Raw genomic sequence first — 20149 nt, 5'->3', positions numbered from 1 at the left:
ATGTTAAGTAAAAATTCCCCACATGTAGTTATGAAGGATCAAACTGTCTGTAGATAGCCAAACCTTTCTCTGTAAACGTGTTTATTTTGGCTATGAAATTGACCCTGTGCACGAGAAAACGCTAACTTCCTGGTTTGAGACCGGATGTGGGGTTGTACATTTCCGGTAGCTTTACTTTGCGGTCAATCGCTACTGCGAACATATACTCCAAAATCATGTCCAAAACTCGAAAACGGAAAGATCGCGTTAAGTTACAAAGAGCAGAAGGTGGGAACACTCACCACTGTTGTGTCATAAAAAATCTAATGATCAATTTTGACGTTTAAAGAGTTTAGATCGATCAGTTGTTTACATCACTCAACACAAGCAGAACTGCATCACTGCAGCAGAAGACACATCGTCCACATTCAGAAGCACATCTCTGTATAGTGACTGGTCTTATGATTTAAACAGGCAAATGTTCAGCATTCAAACTACAGGTGAAGAATAGTCAAACCAGATGTTTCCCCCATTATGTCGAGATCAGCTAGTCAAGTACACACCTACACAGCATGTTAACAAACCGTGAAAAAAGCCACACAAAAAATGAATGATTGCTGGTAAGGGTTTCTATACATTAGTATGTACGAAGGGTATGTTGTGACTTACCTTAAAAATTACAGCGGTCCCTCGCTATAACGCGGTTCACCTTTCACCTCGCTGTTTCGGATTTTTTAGTGCAAGTTTGCATGCTTATTTTTTTTTTTACATCACATTGTGTCCTGCGTCCTGATCGCTGCAGACGATCTCCTCCGTGACGTCTCTCCTGTACAGTACAGAATCGCTGCATCGATCGCTAGCAGTGTGACTCTGAAGTGCAGTACTGTATGTCCACGATGTCCACGAAACGTTTTGCACCGTCAAAAAATAAAATTGGCTACTTGATTTCACCCATCGCTGGTTATTTTTAAAACATAACACCCGCGATAAACGAGGGACAGCTGAGAAATATAACATTTGAATCCATTTTCTCTTTTGCTCTGAGGCGCGGGGAAAAAATATCGACAAGTCGATGAACATCATTTACAGATATATTGGGTAAATGCCCAAGACATCTATAGGAATGTAAATCGCCGCTTGATTCATTCATTTGCTTAACTTGTTTTGGACCATAAACCAGGCGCCGGAAACAAAGCTCCCCACAGGAGTTTCCGCACCGGAAGTAGCATATGCTAACGTGCACACAGTCAATTAGAATTTTAAATGGGACTGACTCACTTTTAGAGCCTGCCTCTAGTGGACGTTGGAGGAACAGCAGTTTTTTCCACACTGCCTTCATTTGTCATTCCTGGTGGCTGCAGCTTACACTAACACACGTTACTGTTTGTATTGTGTGTTTGAGGCTCATTATCATCACTTGTGCTGTCACCTCCATCTCAGTCCAAGTCTCTCAGTCATGTGTAATCCACCAGTGAGCTCAGCTCTTTTCTCCACTGGATCATGTCCAGTTACTTTTGAACCCATAAACTTTTGGCCACCATGGTTAGTGCTGAAAGGTCCCCCACGCAGATCTTTCCACTCATTGTTCCATACAGTAATGAAGCCTGGAGCTTTTATGTACTTGTTATGCTTTTGTATTTGAAACATGTGCGGATTAAACGGACTCTCTGTTTTGGATGTTTCACAGTCAACGTCATTTCAAATATGAGGAGTTAACCCTTCCAGCCTCCTCTTTTCCCCCCTCGTCTCCTGCAGTCTCCTCTCTGATCTCCTGCACTGTATGATGTCATCACGCCTGTTTGCTCAGATGATGTCATGTTCGCTGATCGCTTTCAGATGTTTCAGAGTTTTTTTTTCTCCCCCTCGTTGCATTCCAGTGAACTCGACCTGAACAGCCAACTGTCCTCTGAGGGAAATCTGTTTCACTCTGCGGACAATTTTTCCTGTTTTTAGTGTAACAGCTCGACTTTGGTGAGGGTTTTGATCACTACGTGACCAGCAGATGCTCCCGGGAGTAACTGCAACATCTTTTAAATACCCCATAGGCAAGTCAAATGATCTGCATCCTTCTAGATTTACTGCACGTTCAGTCGTGCCTCAGTCTGCCATGTGTAGAGTTAGAGAGCCTGTCATATATAGAAACCACAGCTCATCTTGGAGGTAAAAGTTTAGATCCCTTCTCTGCTTGTTAAGTTGTGAAAATTTTCCTAAATCACTCTGAAGCTGGGAGGCCTTGCTAGATGTTTTTAAAAAAAGTAAAACGATAATGTTGGCATAAAAATAAACAAGGAGTGTCTTTAGCTTTAGTCTCTGTCACTGCAGTCAAATCTATCAAGCAGACAAGCAAGCAAGCAATTTATTTATATAGCGCTTTCAGATCAGCCACCAGCTGAACACAAAGTGCTGTACACTTGACATGCCAAACATGATACATTGAGCATGTTAAAAAAATGAGAAAAATAGTAATAATAATATAAGATAGGTAAAATATATATATATATAAAAAAACAAAACAAAAAAACAAAACATTTAAAACAATAAAATCAGCACATTAGATTAAAACAATAAAATCAGGGTCAGACTGTGTCATAAGCCAAAGAGTAAAAATGGGTTTTAAGACGTGTTTTAAAAGTGGACAGTGAAGGGGCCTCTCTAATGTGCTAGGAAAGATTGTCGTTGACAATCTTTCAGTCGTTCAGCTTTCGTCTCGTCAGACCACAGAGTATTTTCCCAGAAGTTTTGGGGATCATCAAGATGCAAACGTGAGACGAGCCTCTGTGTTCTTTCTGGACAGCAGTGCAGTGGCTTTCTCTTTAAACTCTCCCATGGAGGCCATTTTTGCCCGGTCTTATTGGTGACTCATGAACTTATCTGAGACAGGTGAGGTCAGTAGTTCTTTCGATGCTGTTGTGCGTTCTCCTGTGGCCTCCTGGATGAGTCACTGGTGCTCTCTTGTATTATGTTGGTAGGCTCCTAGAAGGGAAGGCTCATCACTGTTCCAGGTTTTCTCCATGTGTAGATGATGGCTCTCACCATGGTTCAATGGAGTCCCAAACCTGAGAAACTGCTTCGTAACACTTTCCAGACTGACCAGAGTGGCTTTGATGTTTCTAGACAGTAGAATGAAACTGTCATGTTACTTTTTGATATCTTTTAACCTGCTTCACTTTGTCAGACAGGTTCTGTTTAAGTGATTCCTTGGCTCAACAGGTCTCGCAGTAATAGGTGTGGCTAATGAACTTGAACTCAGCTTTCTAAAAAGTGATTTTACAAAGAGGGTAAAGACTTTCGCACAGGGCCAGGTTAAATGGTAAATGGCCTGTATTTGTATAGCGCTTTACTTAGTCCCTAAGGACTCCAAAGCGCTTTACACTACATTCAGTCATTCACACACACATTCACACACTGGTGATGGTAAGCTACATTGTAGCCACAGCTGCCCTATGGTGCACTGAAAGAGGTTGGTTAAAATAACAAGAAAACTAAGAAATCAGGCTGGGGGCAAATACTTTTTTCACAATTATTTTTTACAGATATCTAAATATGCTTGTGTTGTGGTCTCCAGCACGCTTCTCTGAGCTGAAGGAAGACTCAGTTCATCATCTTCTGAACAGGCATTGAACATTTTGTATGTGTGTGTTGGCTGCTCCACCTACGGTAAGAACAGTAATTACTTTGGTTGCCAAGTAAAACACACTGATCTGTCCTCACACACACACACACACACACACACACACACACACACACACACACACACACACACACACACACACACACACACACACACACACACACACACTGTGGTTATTTGTCAGCTTGTCTTTAGGCTGTTGGCTGAATACAGCGAGGCTCAATCATGTTTACTTATCAACAGAAACAGTTTCAAATCACAACATGATCAGATCTCATATCATTACTCATCTATCATCTATTATTTAATAGTATTTTTAATTAAATCTGTCTGTTGATTAATGCATCTGTTCCCACTGATGTCAGAGAGGTCTGATCCACTGTACTGTAACCTCGCTCGACTTCAAGGTAATTTGGTGCTTTTACATCAGACTGATGTTTCCGGCAGTGTGAAGAATTCTTTAAAATTATATTTAAACCTTCATGGAAGAAGATACAGCAGCATAAAAGTATTAAAAATAAATTAAAGAGGATATGAACACCTCAAAGCACTCTCACTCTTTAAAATGGTGTTTGCAGACTTGCTTACTTTCTTCAGTTAAATTAACTTTTAGTTGAATGACAGAAAGGTGAAAGATGTTATAGAGGCATAAGAAGAAAAGTTAAGTAAACACAGATAAACACATAGCTTAACTGATATACACAAAAGTTATAATTATGTACGTCCTCCAAAGTCTGCAGAACGGAAACTGAATCACCTGTGAAGAGGTAACATAAACTGGCTAAAACTGAGGCTACAACAGGCCCAACGAAGAGTCAGAAAATTACAGAAGAACCAAACACAATAAGTTTTTTTTTACTTATTAGATTCACTGAAAGTGGAACAACAAATTGTCAAACATGGAGACATACTGTAAAATGGCACTTGATTTTCTTAAAACGCAAAATGAGAATATTCTTGTATGTTTTTATAGGCTGTCTAAACATATATAGTTTTTGTTTTGTTTTGTTTTTTTACAAGCTTTATGCTCTGGTTTTATTGGTCTGGGCCACTTTTGTATTGCTCTGTATTTGGCATATTTTTTTCAACCTGACCACAATCATGTATGCACTTGTTTATAGCCACATACACAAAATAAATATTTTCCTCTTTTAACTGGTGAAAAACGCTTATTTGGAGGTTGGAATCATTTTGCTGCTCACACCACAGACCCAGTTTTGGTTCTAAAATTTGACAGATTTTCACAAATCATTTGAATTCTTCTTTACTAAGTTATTAATTTAAAATCAGTTACTTTGTAGACACTAAAAACAACTTTCTTATGTAACTGTAAAATGTAACTGTTCCCAGTTCCCTTAAGAATCTGTTTTCACAGCTGCCGTTACGACACATTCCCTGCAGGGATATATATAAATATAGGATGGACCGGGGTTGGCTGTCACACTTTTTACTGTTGCATGAACTACTGATCATTGAAACATCTTTCAGTAACTGTTAAAATAAAGCTTAAGGTTTTTCACTTTTCCACTTAACTGTAAGAAAAATAAATTAACCATCAACGACACTCTGACACTTTGTGACACGCTTTAAAATATACAACTTTCTGGATGAGTCAGTCCCGTTGACTTACACTGAAACCTGACAATTTAAATCCATAAACACAAACCAATAGTTTACTTTTCATGACTTTTTTTGTGAATATTTGCTTTTTAGTTGTGGGACTGGTCCGGTCGATCAGTGGGTGTGATATATCTAAGCCTGAGTTATGAGTAACAGATAAAAAAGACTCTTTGCACAGTTGTTAGAAGGATGTGTAATTACAGTCCAGTCTTACAGTCCACAAAAAAGTAAAGTTTTGTTTTTCACAGAAACTAATTATACAGATTCTTCAGGACAGTGAGCACAAATTTGTTGTGTATTATTTGTGTAGTTTTATGTCATACGTGCAAATTGTGTGTAGGAAAAGCAAGAAGGCATCAATTTACTGAATCAGAATAACCAAGTCCTCAATGCCTAAAGTTAACCAAGCGACGTAATTTTTATTAATAAAAGCGACTTTTAGCTGCTTCCATGTTCAGTTTGTTTGATTTCCTCCCGGGATCAGGCGTACCTGTAAGCCACCACACTGTGGATCATTAATCATCAAACTGAATTCATGAATCAAATAAAGCACAAACATCTGTGACTTGTACAATTTGGGTCTCTTATGTACCAAAAAGGTCAAATAATTTACTCCACTACCAACCCCTCCAGCCTCCACAGCTGAGCCTCTTTTGTATTTCAAAAGTAGAAAATATCAAATTTTGTATAAGTGAACATGTACACCTATATATGTGAGATGACAGATTAAAAGTGACAAGTGTGAGATAATGTCGGGGATAAAAAAAAAAAAGCTAAATTACGTCCAGGAAAGGTCATGCGTGAGGTCAGAGTGGAGTCCAAACCCCTCTCAGAATCAGGTTGTAAGGGAGTGTAAGGGACTGATTCAGGGGGAGTCATCCTCAAGCGGACGTTAGAGGAAGAGTCGGTGTGGGGGGTTCTTTTTCGGGGGTCCATCAATTTACCAACCTGTGAGGCACGGCTTTCAACCTTTCACGGCTCATATATATCACATATATATGTTCCCCGTGTGAAGTATGTCAGTGTATAAATAAAGGCGCTCATTAGAGGCGCGTTGGAGAGATAAGGAGCAGAAAGCGTCAGAGTGAGTCACTTTGTGATGGAGAGAGACTTCAGCCGCTCTTCCTCGCTCTCTCTCTGAGTCAGTCTCTCTGCTCTCGGATGGTTCAGCAGCTCTCCCTGTCTCTCTGTGAGTATCAGCCTTTATCAGACATTATTCCCGCTCTCATCGCCTCCCAGCCTCGTCATGCTGGACTTTTTTAGATGAGACACCGAGCCGCGGTCGGTTAGGACGGTGATGAGGAGGGGGAGGATGATGATGGTAGTGTTAATGATGCCTCGCGCTGGTTTCACCCGGTCTGAAGTTGACGGAACTTCACCTGATGAAGTCCTGAGAGGAGAGGACTGATCAGAGTGTCGGTACTGAAAACTACCTGTTATTATAAATTATAGCTTACACAGCATTGATGAGGATGAAGGTGTTTGACCTTCCTATTAACGAGCTTCGGTGTGATATGACGACTGTTTCACTGCTTACTGGGATTTATATTCATCACTGTCACATCTACTGTAACATGTAAGCAGGGTTTGAATGCTGCAGCTGGTTTAATGAACTGTTGCGCACTTCATATTTCTTTATTCTATGTTTAAAAAAAATCAGCTTTTTGACTAACACGCCGCACAGTGCTGGGATTAGAAGCGGGGAGGCAGCTGTGACAAGCGGTAGAAAATTAAAATAGTTAAGTAGTTATGAAGTTTGAGTAGTTACGTTACCATCGGATTTGGGAGAGTTTGTGGAAAATGTGAACATGTTGGATGATAAATAAGGAAGAACACTGCACTGGAGGTCGTTTAGGAAGTCGTGTGTCCAGCAGAGGGCAGTGATTTTCATTGGCCACAAATAACATTAATAATAATAATAATAATAATAATAATAATAATAATAATAATAATAATAATAATAATAATAATAATAATAATAAACTGCTGTGTTGGGTGTGATTGGGAGTTTCCAGCTGTGACTGTGCTTTTGATCTGAGATGCAAAGAGAGGTCCGGGGTCCAGACACCCTTTTTTGATCAAATTTACGGTATAGACCCATTTTATTTTATTATACTCTTATACTTTTTTTTTTTTAATTTGCAAAGTTTTTTATTTTTTATCTTTTGAGCTCCTTTTTTTTTCTTTTCTTTTTTTTTGCTGTTTTACAGCTCCTCTGTTTGTTTGTTTTTTTACCTCATGGAGCTATTTTGTTTTGTCATAGTGTTTTTGTTTTGTTTTGTTTTGTTTTGTTTTGTTTTGTTTTGTTTTTTAACTACTCTACTTGCTGCAGGCTGTGTTTAATGTTTCGGCTGCTGTAACACAGGGATCTTCTGACCTTTGGGAATAATGACCTGTATCTTGTCTTAACAGCATGACTACACATGCATGGAAATGTCTGTAAAGTGAAAACATATTGGGTCTTGTACCTCTTTGTGCCACTGTGTTGGTTAATCACATGTAATAAGACACATTGTTAAAGCTGTACTTACTTATTCTCAGTGTGGTTCATTAAATTGTGACATTAAGCAGGTCTACTGTTTCTGCTGGTTTCTGCAGCTAAAGTGGCGCAACTAATGTTTTCGAGCTGACGTTCACTTCCAGCTCAAGTGTTGTGTTGTTTTTGGACTAAAGACAGTCAGAGTTGTGTTTGTGTTGTGTTGTTGAAAGCTTCCCTGCCAGTTTTGAGAAACATTCGAATGTTAGCTGGAGTTCTGTGGAGGAAGTTAACTTGCAGTAGTAAGAACTTTACCGTTTGACCAACACATTTCTGACCTCATCAGTCAGCTATAAAACAGATTACAGCCAACATTTTAAATAGGACATGTACAGAAAACAACTAATCACATCGAGGATTACTGGTGGATATGCACATGAATGTGTAAGGTTGGCTGTTTTCTATACCTTTTTAGAATAATGCTCTTCTTTATGCACCTTGGAAGTAGGTGACGTTGCTCTAGAAACATCTGCTTTGTCTGTAAAAGAAAGTGGGATGTCCAGATTTCTAAACGCTGCTCACTAACTAACAATGACAGTGGGGAAGGCGCCTTGCTTTGTTTAGGAGCATTGAGGCGAGGGCTGGAAGAAGGAGTTAAATGTCTGTAGGTGGGAGGAAGCATGGAAATGCTGATGTATTCCAGTGCTTTCCCAGCTCGTACAGTGGAATAAGTGGTGGGTTCATACTGGAGCTGGAGATGCAAAACTCGAAAAACGATGCCCACTTGCTCAAAAGTGAAACAAAATAAGTTCACATGGCATACGAGCTGTGAACATATTTTCTCAGGGTGGGATTTATAATGTTATCAGTCAGATCCATCCCCACCCATTTATGCTGTGAATGGTTGCCAGACTCTCTTTGAAGCCCAGAGCTAGATGTGAAGGGCAGTGCAATCTTAACAGTTTGGGGCATAAATGTAGAAGATGGCCGTCGCACTCTCGTGCCACCTCTTCATGTTTAGACAGTTTCAGACTAATCTAGCATGACCTCTCAAGCCCTGTCCACACATATATGGGCATTTTGTATAACCTTTCTTGTGTATTTTTTCCTTTTGTCCAAATGTAAACAGGATTTAAAGGAACTGAAAATAGAGCTTTTGAAAAACAAAAGGCTTATGACTAGCTAACATTTCTATCTGGGTAGGGTTACAATGGCATGTGTTGCTTTGGTGAGCTCTTGACAATGTTTTAGTGTTTTTGTGTGGATTGAAAATGTTTAAAAAAGGAAAAAGTATTTGTGGGCGTAGCACTCAAATGTTACATGACATGTGACAGGACTAGGCTGTCATCGTTTCAAACTACGTGCTGTGCAATGAAAACCAAAATGAGTTTGTGAAAACTGTCACATCTTATAATCTGTAGTTTTCTGGCTCCTCTGTGGTTTTTTGTGTTCCTGAATATGGTTTTTCATCTGTCTGGTCTCATATGTCTTCCCCTCATCCACAACCAATCACAGCAGTTGGCTGTTCCTCCCTGAGCCTGGGTCTCCCAGAGGTTTCTTCCTGTTAAAAATTAGTTTATCTTTCCCACTGTCGCCAACTGCTTGCTTTTTACTTTTTAATCATTTTTTTATTTTTATTCTAATTTTTATTTTAATTCTGTGAGTTAACGTAGTCTTTACCTTATGATATAAAGCACCTTCAGGCTACTGTTGTGGTCATTTGCAAGTTCCTTTTTAATAAAGGACAAAAACTCCACCTATGCAGGTTGAAGGTAAAGGAAGCTAAAACTGATCTAAAAACTAACTAATTTCACTCTTGTTGATGGAAATAAAGATAAAAAGGAGATTTGGAAAAATATTTTTGCTGAGATGATTTTGGATAACTGAAATAAAATAAAACATATCTGTAGTTCTCGCTTTTGTGAATTTGGTAAAATGTGGATTCACAAGCTGCCCGATGATGCTTTCAAGCATTTTTTTTTTTAAAGATTTGACTCTCAACTGCCATCACAAAGCTGTTTTACTGTAATTACCCAACAGCTTGTGAAATAATCAAAGTCTCGAATCTACTGATTTGTTTCTGGTCATGAATTTTCTCGTCTTTCTGTTTGCTTTGTTTTTCCCTGAACACCAGTTCTCATCACGTGGACTGACTGACATGAAAACACGTGACCGTTTGTGTCCATGAACACAAATAAACAGGTTGCTTTTTTGTCACCATTTCATGTTTTGTTGCCGTGAGATCGGGCTGTAATGTCTATTCTGACTTTGCTAAAACCTTGAGAGAAACCCTGCATAAAATAAATAATTTAAGACAAATTAAGAATTAAAAAGACTAAAACTGAGTCTGATTAAATAAATTAAAATAAATAAAATAAATTTTAAAAAGTAAACTTTTACAGTAAAAACTAAACTGAAATGAGCAAACCCAAGTTCAAATCATACACATAATCTTCACATGTTTTCTACCAGTATTAATAATGAACGTAAAAGTTGTTTTATATGATCATTATTCAGCAAGATTGAGAAATAGATTATAGGCTGGGTTAAATAAAACAGTTACCACTTATTTTAAAACTTTGTTTTAGGTGTTGCCTCCAGACTGAAAAGTCTGGAGGCAATGATGCTACAGACACTAAATAATCATAACAATATGCATCCATGTGAGCCTACCAGATCGCTCTTACTGGTTCAACATCTCAGACCAGACATACTTTAAAAGCTGATAGAATAGAATATAAAAATTCAAAGTCTTAGAAGTTCCAGTATGTTCAGAGCCATGATGTTTAAGCTGTTTTTGCATTAGCTTAAGCATCAAGTGACGCCTGTTGTCCCTTGTTTTAACTTTAAGAGTTGCATCAATGTCACATTAGCCTGTTTGTCTTTGTAAGCTTCAGACTCATCGTGCTGGGCTGCTGTTAGTCACCTGAGCTCAGATAATCACCTGTGTGCAGCCCGTGATTATCACACTAACTTCTATCTGACGTTTTCACTCCTCTCCTGTGGGGAGATCTTCCTCACGCATGACCTTGACTGCTGTTTCTTACTCTGAGGGTTTTTTCTCTTATTTCTCAATATGCTGCTCTGATTAAATTATAAGGAAGCAAAGAGTCGAGGTGACGGTGGACCTGAGCTGAATCAGTTCCTCAAGCGTCTCGCCTCGTGGTCAGTTTCGTCACCACATGACACACACTGCATCTGAACTGTTGAGGTTAAAGGATAGAGGGGATGTTTTTGTAATTTCTTTTTTTTTATTCATGAAAAGGATTCAGGAATTACAGTGACGCTTGTCACTGTGTTGGTTATTTGTCTCTCCGTGTAACTCAAACTCGACCACTGTGTTTCCTTTTCAGCAAAAAATATTTTCAGACTCATGTGTTGCCCTTTTGTGGAAACAGACTAGAGGTTTCTGTCTTTCTGGACTCGGAGAAGAGGTTAAGAACTGAAAGGGGTAAAGCTCCAACAACACTTGTTATATATAGAATACACACTGTTGTTTTACCCACACAGTAAAGCCAGATAAACAGAGAGAAGAAATGAAGCATTAAAATACAGAGACTTCAATCCATTCAGACAGGTGCAACACTTATCTCTAATATTTAATATAAAATATTCTAAAAACGCTCTCAAACTGCTGTCAACAAAATAAATAAATAAATCCATGGTCCTCTGCTTACACGTGCTTTGATATTATCTCTGGAGGGTTTATCCATGCCCACCAGCACTCTCATATTCCCCAGCTTTCTCTCCTATTTCAAAACCATCTCCAAGAAATCTATATATCTAACCCATCTGTCAACCCAACCTGGCAACCCTAAACACAGTTCATGAAATAGCCTCAAACTCTAATCTAATGAAATTAAATCTTATCTGTCCAGTTTCATCGTGTCCACATACATATTTGACAAATTTGACTTTTAAATTTGCTGCTCTTGCTGGTCAGTGCCAGAAATGCCAGCTGGTTAAGTGAATTATTTTGATAAAAGCCGACCTTCGCTGACAGACGGAGGGCCCTCCTTTTTCTGACAAGAGGATGTAAGTGTGCGAAGTTTGGCATCCGCACCAACCAGATCGGGTTTGCAGGACATCAGTGGTGTCAGAGTAAGCTGACATAAGAACTGAAGCAAAATGAAAACCACATTAACCACAAGGCACGTGGAAGCATGCAAGGACGGAGAGCCACATGTGCTAGCCATACTGACATTAGCAACGCTCGGCAAATTAATTTAGCATTGCGTGTGAGCAGCGTAACACATTAGACAAAGTTTCCCACTCTTCAGTGACATTTAAAACAGTAATTATTGGGGGAGGTGAATAATGATTTCAAATGGTTCGTAAATTCCCACGCAGTATTTGTACGACCGATGTTTAACCGCATTCTGTTGGAATGTGCCCAGTTTTCATTGTTTTCCTAGTGTTAGTTTCCCTCCTGATACAAAACACAAATTAAATGTCAGGAACAGCCCTAATTTCAGTCGAATGAATCATTTCACTGCTCACACCAGAGACCACAAGTCGGGTCATTCCATGACTGATTTTTACACTCAGTTTAGGTGATCGTTAATGTATCATTAATTACTGATAAGAAGTCACTTGTTATCAAAGCTAATGAGTTAGGTTTAGAAAATGTTGTGGTTTGGGAAAAAATGGTTGTGCAATGTTTTCTTCAAATCTATGACATTTATATCCTAGAACACAAATGGTTATTTTCCAAGCTTTGGTATGACTGGGCGTATCATCCAAAGACGATTCAAGGAGTGAGTGCAGCTGATCTTGTTGCAGGCATTCAGACCGGTCAGATTCTGAGTAAATTAGCTCACTGTCGTGTAGTCGCTTCAGCTCCTCTTGCTGCAGAGATAGAAACTTTAAAAATACACAACCATACACATGCTGGTAAAGTTTGAACTGACCTGAATTGACTCTCTGAGTCAGTAACTCATAGGATATGAGACATGCTTTATTTTTCCCAAAAGTTGATAAAATACTGTAGCAGCAGCCAAAATGTCAAACAAAACCTATAACAGCAAGTAGAATAGCTCACACAAAGCATCTACAAAAAATACTGCATACTACAAAAGTATTCAATCAATTCAAAAGTGAAGTTTCACTAAAATCACTTCACACAATCAGACATTATAGTTTGGAAAAAATTGCCCAAGAAATCCCAGGATTTTCAAACTTGAGCGCATGTACGGTCATTTTTTTCACCCACGTCTGCAAATCTGCTGAAAGAGAACGAGGCGACAGCTTGTCCATTTAATGAGACTTCAATAAATACCTGAAACAGACTCCTCTGTAATGTTTACAGCATGATGGATTCCTGCAGTGAGCAACGGTCATGTTAACGTTGAGCTTTCTTCTCAGGAGTACATCTGCTCCTTTCTATCAGACCATCAGTGCTCGTCATATAAAGGTTTCACTAGTGGAGCAGCCCAGTGAACAAGTTTAAACAAGCTGTAAATCTCACCTTTGGAGGGAAATCTCGACATAATCAGGGATGTGTAAGACACTCTGTAATAACTGTTTTTTGACAGGATCCTGTATCGTTTACTTAGCCAGCTCTAGTTTTTACACCGTAACAGCCTTACTGAAGACCCATGCAAGGATCATGGTGGATTTGCTTTAGGATCATCCTCCAAGTGTAGACGTTTGTTGCCTTTTAAAAGTGGAAATGTTTGTCATAGTTACATTAGTTGCTCATCCTGTCCACTCATATTCCCCCGTCTCCCAGGAGAGATGACCCACTGCACCAACTGCCTTTATTAAGACTCACAAATATTTGCTGTTCTCAGAAAGCGACAACTTGCAAGGAAACAGATTTTATTACAGCAGCATATTGAATTTAGGTCTAAGTGTAACAGCCTGTCGTTGGAGGTCAGAAACATATCAGCAGCTTGTAAGTATAAAGTGTAGAACACTGTGTGTTGTGAATTGTGGGGCTCCTTTCTTTTCATAAAGAATCCACCAGTGTAGCCTCTTGTAAAGGAGAACTTTTTCTTGGTTTTTAGAGAATTTTAGCAGCTCATATTATTGCTATAGGGTTAGCTGATCAGTTAGAGATGTTACTATGAAGAACTCACATTAGTGGGAAACACTGGTTGGGTTGCTGATATGACAGTTTTTCATTTCTTTCAGTTTCTCATCCCATGTTTAGATGGACTCCAACTCCACCCTCCTGGACTGCAGCTGGCAATGGCTTCTTTGTTCTGCTCTGCTGGGACTTCAAGCATCACCCTAACCAGAACCTGCAACAGGTGGAGAGCTGGTTCATGTGCTGAGCTCACAGAGACTGCAGAGTAGAACAAGGACGACTGGCTACAGTGCAGGAGGGTGTAGTTGGAAATAATCAGCAGGACTAAAATAAGAAGAACATATTTCTCATTATTCATACAATTAGAAAACCCGTGTGCCTTTAATTTGCTTGTAAATTAAACCTCTTGGTTTTTTGATAGCACAGACAACTGAAAAGAAGCTTTAATCCAATTTTTTTGTAAACGAAATATTTACAAGCAATAATCTGTCAAGTTTAGAGGCCATACAACTGAGCATATTTTCAGAACAAGGTGTAGTTAAGTTTGGAGCTGGATATGCAAGTGCTATTAAAACGTTTTTGTTTCTGATGAACATCACTGAGTCATAATGCAGTGAGGCATGTTGTCTGTAAAATCAGGAACAAACAAGGATACAAACAGTATGAAGACGTGAATGCAGACACATATTTGATGTCATGAAAATACATTTCTGAAATAGAAAAGATGGTGAGCATGATTGTCAAATTAGAGGTGGCTGTGTTCCTTCAGCCTTAGCTCAGGGTGAAATGAACCCACAAACAGAGCAGGAGAATGAGAGGTGAGGGGTAGTGATTGTCCTGTTGTTTTGGTCCTCCTCTTCCTCTCACAGACATGTTTCTTCCTCCTGCAGGAACTCTTTTTCTTCTCTTCGTCTTGCCTTCATCCTCCAGACGCAGACGTCAGTGGAACGTTTCAATCAGCTCTCATATTCAGGTTAATCTGATTATGAAGATTTCTTCTGAGACGCCTCTCTGTCAATGACGGCCAAGATGGAGACTCCTTTCTACCACGATGACTCCCCCGCTGTGCCCGGCTTCAGCCAGATCGCCGAATACGAGCGCTACTCGGGAAACAAGATGCTGATGAGTAAGAAAGCCATGTCAATGGCAGGAAGTCACCACTTCCCCAGTGGTGGTGGAGCAGGAGGGAGGGGTGGGAACCCCAACATCCTGGGGCTGGCTAGCAACAGCTCCTTGATGACATCAGCAGCGTCCTCTGCAGCATCCTCAGCAGACATGAACCTGCTAAAGCTGGCGTCCCCAGATCTGGAGCACCTGATCATTCAGTCCAACCAGGGGCTGGTCACCACCAGCCCGGTGCCAAACTCCACCAATCCCTTCATGTACCGCAACCAGGCCACCAACGAGCAAGAAGGATTTGCTGATGGCTTTGTCAAGGCGCTGGCAGACCTTCACAAGCAGAACCAGCTGGTTGGAGGTGGGCCCATGTCTCCGCCTTCATCCTCTAGTGTCTCCCTGCAGGCGTCCTACCAGAGGAATCTGATGTCAGGCGGAGATATGCCCATCTACACCAACCTGAGCAGCTACAACCCGGGCCAGATGCCATACTCTGGAGGGCAGATGGCATATGGTGGAGGCTCAGGCCACGGTGGAGGTGGAGCACCTCAGCCACACCCTCGAGGCCTGGATGCCCCGCAGACTGTCCCTGAGGTCCCTCATCCTGCAGGGGACCCCACCTCGCCACCGTCGCTCTCGCCAATCGACCTGGAGACACAGGAGCGAATCAAAGCAGAACGCAAGAAACTTCGCAACCGGATTGCCGCATCTAAATGTCGCAAGCGGAAGCTGGAGCGCATCTCACGGCTGGAGGAGAAGGTGAAAGTCCTGAAGAGCCAGAACTCGGACCTGGCCTCCACCGCCGCTATGCTACGGGAACAGGTCGCTCAGCTGAAACAGAAGGTCATGAGTCACGTCACAAATGGCTGCCAGATTTCGGTAAGCTCATCAGCTGCCAGCAAGGCCGGAGGAGGAGGCACCGGCAGCGAGGACTCCAGCTGCTGAGGAGGCGGGACATCGCGAGAATATGCCAAGAGGCCATTTACTTTTAAGATTTTGCTTGTGCTTTCAGTTGGAGCGAGCAGAGAGTAAGCGGCTCGTGTCATCAACGCCTCCAGAAGGATAGGTGGATGTTAACGGCATTCAGAGTCCCGGAAACTCTCTGTCACCTAGCCAAAGGGGGCGGAGCTTTACAGAAGAGACTGGAAAGGAAGCAAATGGAAGAATGCAAGCAAGGTTTGGATTACGGACGACAACTTCTTAAAGAACACCTGGCAACATTTGAGACTTAAAGTGTTCAGATTCCACACAATGCATTTGTTTAACAAGTGGAACAAACTGTCAGATTTCCACATTTATTATGAACCGCTCACAACATTTTTCACACATCACACCTTCCACCTCTGTTTTTTTTATTCACACTAAAAACATATTTAAGATGTTACAGATGAAGTAAATTATCTAAAAAATATTGTTTTTACAGTGCGAGCTGAGAAGATTTATCATAGCATCAAAATACCGAAATGAAATGAAAAACTCTTTCATGTAATCAGATTACTTTTATTTACAGAGTAGGAAATGTAACTGTGGTTTCTTGTCATAATTTACAAACATCTGTTTTCAAGGTCAGAAGAAACTTTCTTTAATCATTTTCATTTAACATGATCTGTGCTGCATTATTTAGTTTTTTTTTGCTTTGTAATCTGATTATCAGTTTAATCTCTTTAATTTCATAACAGTGTGTTAATGCAACTAAAGACCGGCTTCTTTACAAACAATATCTTTCAACTTCAACAGCTCTGTTTTTAAAGCAAAGGTATGTAGTCTGATTATGTTAATCACTCTTTAAGCTCCAGTCTGGCCTACAAAGTCACATTTGTTGATGGAGGTTTTTCAAAGTGTTTTGAGAAAGAAATTACATTAAAGTTATGTTTTTCCCAGAGAAGTACTTCATCAGTACCAAAATGTTCACAGGTAATCATTAGCCTTTTGAAAATTCATGATGGCCACCAAATGTGGCAAAAAAACAAAAAGATACACATTTGACCAAATATAAGTCCACTTTAAAATTACACTCTTAAATTACACCTCAGTTTTGTTTGTATCATAGCTCAACTTTGTTTTCCAAAACTTTTTGTGAACAGGGGATAAATTGTTGAGGTACTTTTGTTTCAACTAGATTTCTTGGATTGACCCCTACCTGCCTACCATTTGCAGTATGCATATCAAGGTTATAGAAGGATAATCTCTCAACCTGCACAGCACGTGCAGCTTATGTGACGCCTGTAGGTCTGACACATATAACTCTCTCTTTCTTTGGATCATATTCAGCAGTCTCTTCAGTGTTAGCTACATTGTCCTAATGAAAGTTCAATTGCAGTTTAACCTGTGTTTTATGTTTGAAACTGTAAAAAAATTTGTAAATGTGAAACAAAGTAGCTCTTAAGAAGCTTTAAAGGCGTAAATTTGACTTCCCCAAAGGCAAGTATGTGGAATTCAAAAGATAAAAGGTGTATGTATTCATCTTTTACCATCTACTGGTTTGTGAGGTCCTGTTTTCAGTCCTCTAGAGGAAGATTTCACATCTAGATTTCACTGCCGCCTTCAATGTTTTGAAACTAGATGTGACGGACGATGGGGTGGGTCTGACTATGAAACCACACATAAACCGGTATGTGCACATGCACACCCTGGCTAAAGACTTACAGATTGTTATTCAATAATCCTCCTTTAAGACCAGTTTAGACAGTTTAGACAATTAACTTATGTTTGGATTTATTCAAAGTGATGATAAACCCGCGACTGAGCTCATATATTCAGCAAGGGTTAGGGTTAGGGTCTAGAGAGGTCAAGTTCAAACATCCTTTTTCCTCAGACTTCTGCCAGACTGGATATGTTTTTGCATCCAGAGCAGATGCTTCCTGGTAGATGTTAAAAAGGATGAATTTCGAACGTCTTTCCACATTGGATTCATTCTTCAGACATGAACGCTATGTCCACCTTTTATACTCTCGACACATAAAGATTGCTTTTTTCTACGCTGGAATTAATAGCAATTTTGGAAAATGGTGGCAGTTTTGAAAATTCAAGAGGCTAATGGTTCCAGAGGCAAATGAATGGCTCCAGAGGGACAAACATAAACATGCAAGTTTTGGTGTTCATGAATACTTTTGAAAGATTGTCAGAGTAATCTGCTGGGATTTTTCTTGAGTTACAAACAAAGGAAGTGCACAGTAAGATCTGCACTTGTTTTAAGTTTAAATGTGTATAACTTTGCAAAGGGAATCCAAATCATTTAAATCTTTTTGTTTTCACATTTAACTTTGTGTGACCGCGTGCAAAACAATCCCGTGTTGGAAGAATTTAATTATTTTTTTTTAAAGTTAAGGTATTTGACTCTTTGTTTACTTTTCTGCAGATGATGAACTGTTATTATGGAAAAGGAATTGTTTCATATCTGTTTTATATTCATACTATTGTGAAACAAGAAAATTAGTGTTGACTAATATTCATTATTCTGATGTTGTTACTGATTTACTTTTTATCTTATAAAAAAAAATAATGGTTCATGTAAGTGAGTTTATATGGTGCATTTGTTAGCAGGTTATACAGAAGCCCATTGATGCTGGAAAAATAGATGGAAATAAAAAATATTCATAGATTTGTGCCACAAAATTAGACTGAAAACATGTTCTGTTGACTCTTAAATTTTTGTCATAGAAAGAATTTAATCTCTTTTATCACCTGGCTGTAATGGGCCTCCAAGGTTTTTTGACAAAGAGAACGATACATCTGAGGATGCTGGAATAAAGCATTCGTGAATACATTTCAGATTCAATTCAAGGTCAAACGGACATTTCTAAATGTAATTAAAACATACAGGGAGGAAAATTCACTCAGATATATTCAGGTATGAAAAATAATGCTCTTCATATGTATATTTATCTAAAGATTGAGGTTTCTGCAGAAATGAGGTCCTTAAGGAGGGATAGGAAAACCTCTGCAGATGGTGCAGATCCCGAGGTCCATATTGGTCTCCCTTCTGGGCTTCCAGAGATACTTGGGTGAGCTTAGCTTTACCTAGAAATCCTACAAACACTGGAACTTGAAAAGTTTTGAGATGTCCTTAATGACCTTGTAGGTTTCTTAAGTACACTGTAAAAGTCTGTAGTGGTAGAAGTCTGAGGATAATAATTGTCCTTGGTCAGACAGCTCTGAGGTCCTGAAGTCAATGTCATTAATGGGATTTCTGAGGGCCTTGACAAAACTGATAATGCCTTTGGGAGAACTCTGAGGTGCTGGAGGGGTGAGATCATTATAAGGGTTGTACAGGTACTAGAATGAATTCTGGTGGACTTAGATATAGGTTGTAGTTCCCCAAGGTATTTGCCTCTACCAGGGCCTTCATAAGTTCCTAGAACAGGTATCCTGAGAGCCCTAATGGGATTTTGCAAGGTACTAGACTGTAGACTTTGAGGGAAGGCTCTTAATGACAGGCAGATTTCCTTAAAATTGTATAAATATTCTTGAGAATATTGCACAGGTACGTGAGAATCACTGATGATTTTGCCAAGTTTCCCTGAGTATATATTCAAATTCTGGTCTCTGATGGGGTCCGTGAGGTCCATAAAGAGGTTAATTCAGTCCTTGTGAAACTTCCTGAGGTCTTTAATAGCTTTCCAGAGGACCCTAGGGGGTTTGGAGGGGTCTTGAGGATGATTAGTGGGCATTAGTGGGCCCAAAGGTCCAAACTTTGCCTGACTGAATTTGTATGATTTTAAAAGCTGATTTATGACAGACATTTAAAAGATCACAACTGGTTCCAAGATACAAAGAATACAGCCCACAGTTTGTGTTACATGTGAGGGTACCTTGTTGATTGATAACTGTACACGTTGTTGTGGATTTTCTAAGTTTTGGATGTGGGTGCACCTCAGATTTATATTGTGAAAAGTTAACAGACTGGGCTTTTAATCTAGTCGTACAGTTGTTTACTCACCTAACAATCCTGTTGTTGTTTATGCAGTGTGCTGGTTGATATTTTATCACATTTGCAGCCATGAGGCTAATTGACCCTTTCTATTTCAGACTCTGTTTTGCACTGGCTTTACTGTCCAATCAGCATCTGTATCACGTTTGCAGATTGCAGCTGTCAGACAGAAAAACATGTAACTGCAAAGACAGACAGAAATATTTACTGCTCACAGATGTTTCTTTTAGAGTTCATGTTTTATGTTTGACAAATCAGAGACTCTCAAATATACTGTTGGCAAGTGTCAAGCAGATATTTATTTTTTTGAACTTGAGAGAGGCTTTTGATGTCTCTAATGATTCTATTTTTGTACAAATGTATAAA

At 39.6% G+C, this 20149-nt stretch overlaps 1 protein-coding gene across 2 annotated transcripts; it reads left to right on the top strand.

Moving 5' to 3' along the window:
- Positions 1 to 6340: 6340 nt before the first annotated feature.
- On the top strand, positions 6341 to 17076 carry june (JunE proto-oncogene, AP-1 transcription factor subunit). 2 transcript variants are annotated; one of them, XM_080874853.1, is made up of 3 exons: positions 6341 to 6419; positions 14628 to 15732; positions 15866 to 17076. In XM_080874853.1, exons 2-3 carry the CDS (start codon positions 14755 to 14757, stop codon positions 15917 to 15919), a joined length of 1032 nt encoding a protein of 343 aa, XP_080730979.1. In that variant the 5' UTR covers positions 6341 to 6419; positions 14628 to 14754; the 3' UTR covers positions 15920 to 17076. The 2 variants fall into 2 exon arrangements, with proteins under 2 accessions (XP_080730979.1, XP_080730978.1); XM_080874852.1 differs by having other exon boundaries at positions 14628 to 17076.
- The last annotated feature ends 3073 nt before the right edge of the window (positions 17077 to 20149 follow it).

This window comes from Rhamphochromis sp. 'chilingali' (assembly GCF_963969265.1).
Source record: "Rhamphochromis sp. 'chilingali' genome assembly, chromosome: 2".
NCBI classification, from domain to species: Eukaryota; Metazoa; Chordata; class Actinopteri; order Cichliformes; family Cichlidae; genus Rhamphochromis; species Rhamphochromis sp. 'chilingali'.
This window is presented reverse-complemented; position numbering and strand designations above follow the sequence as displayed.

Coding starts and splice junctions, on each gene's coding strand:
- june (XM_080874852.1), top strand. CDS start 14,755: ATGACGGCCAAGATGGAGACTCCTTTCTACCACGATGACTCCCCCGCT.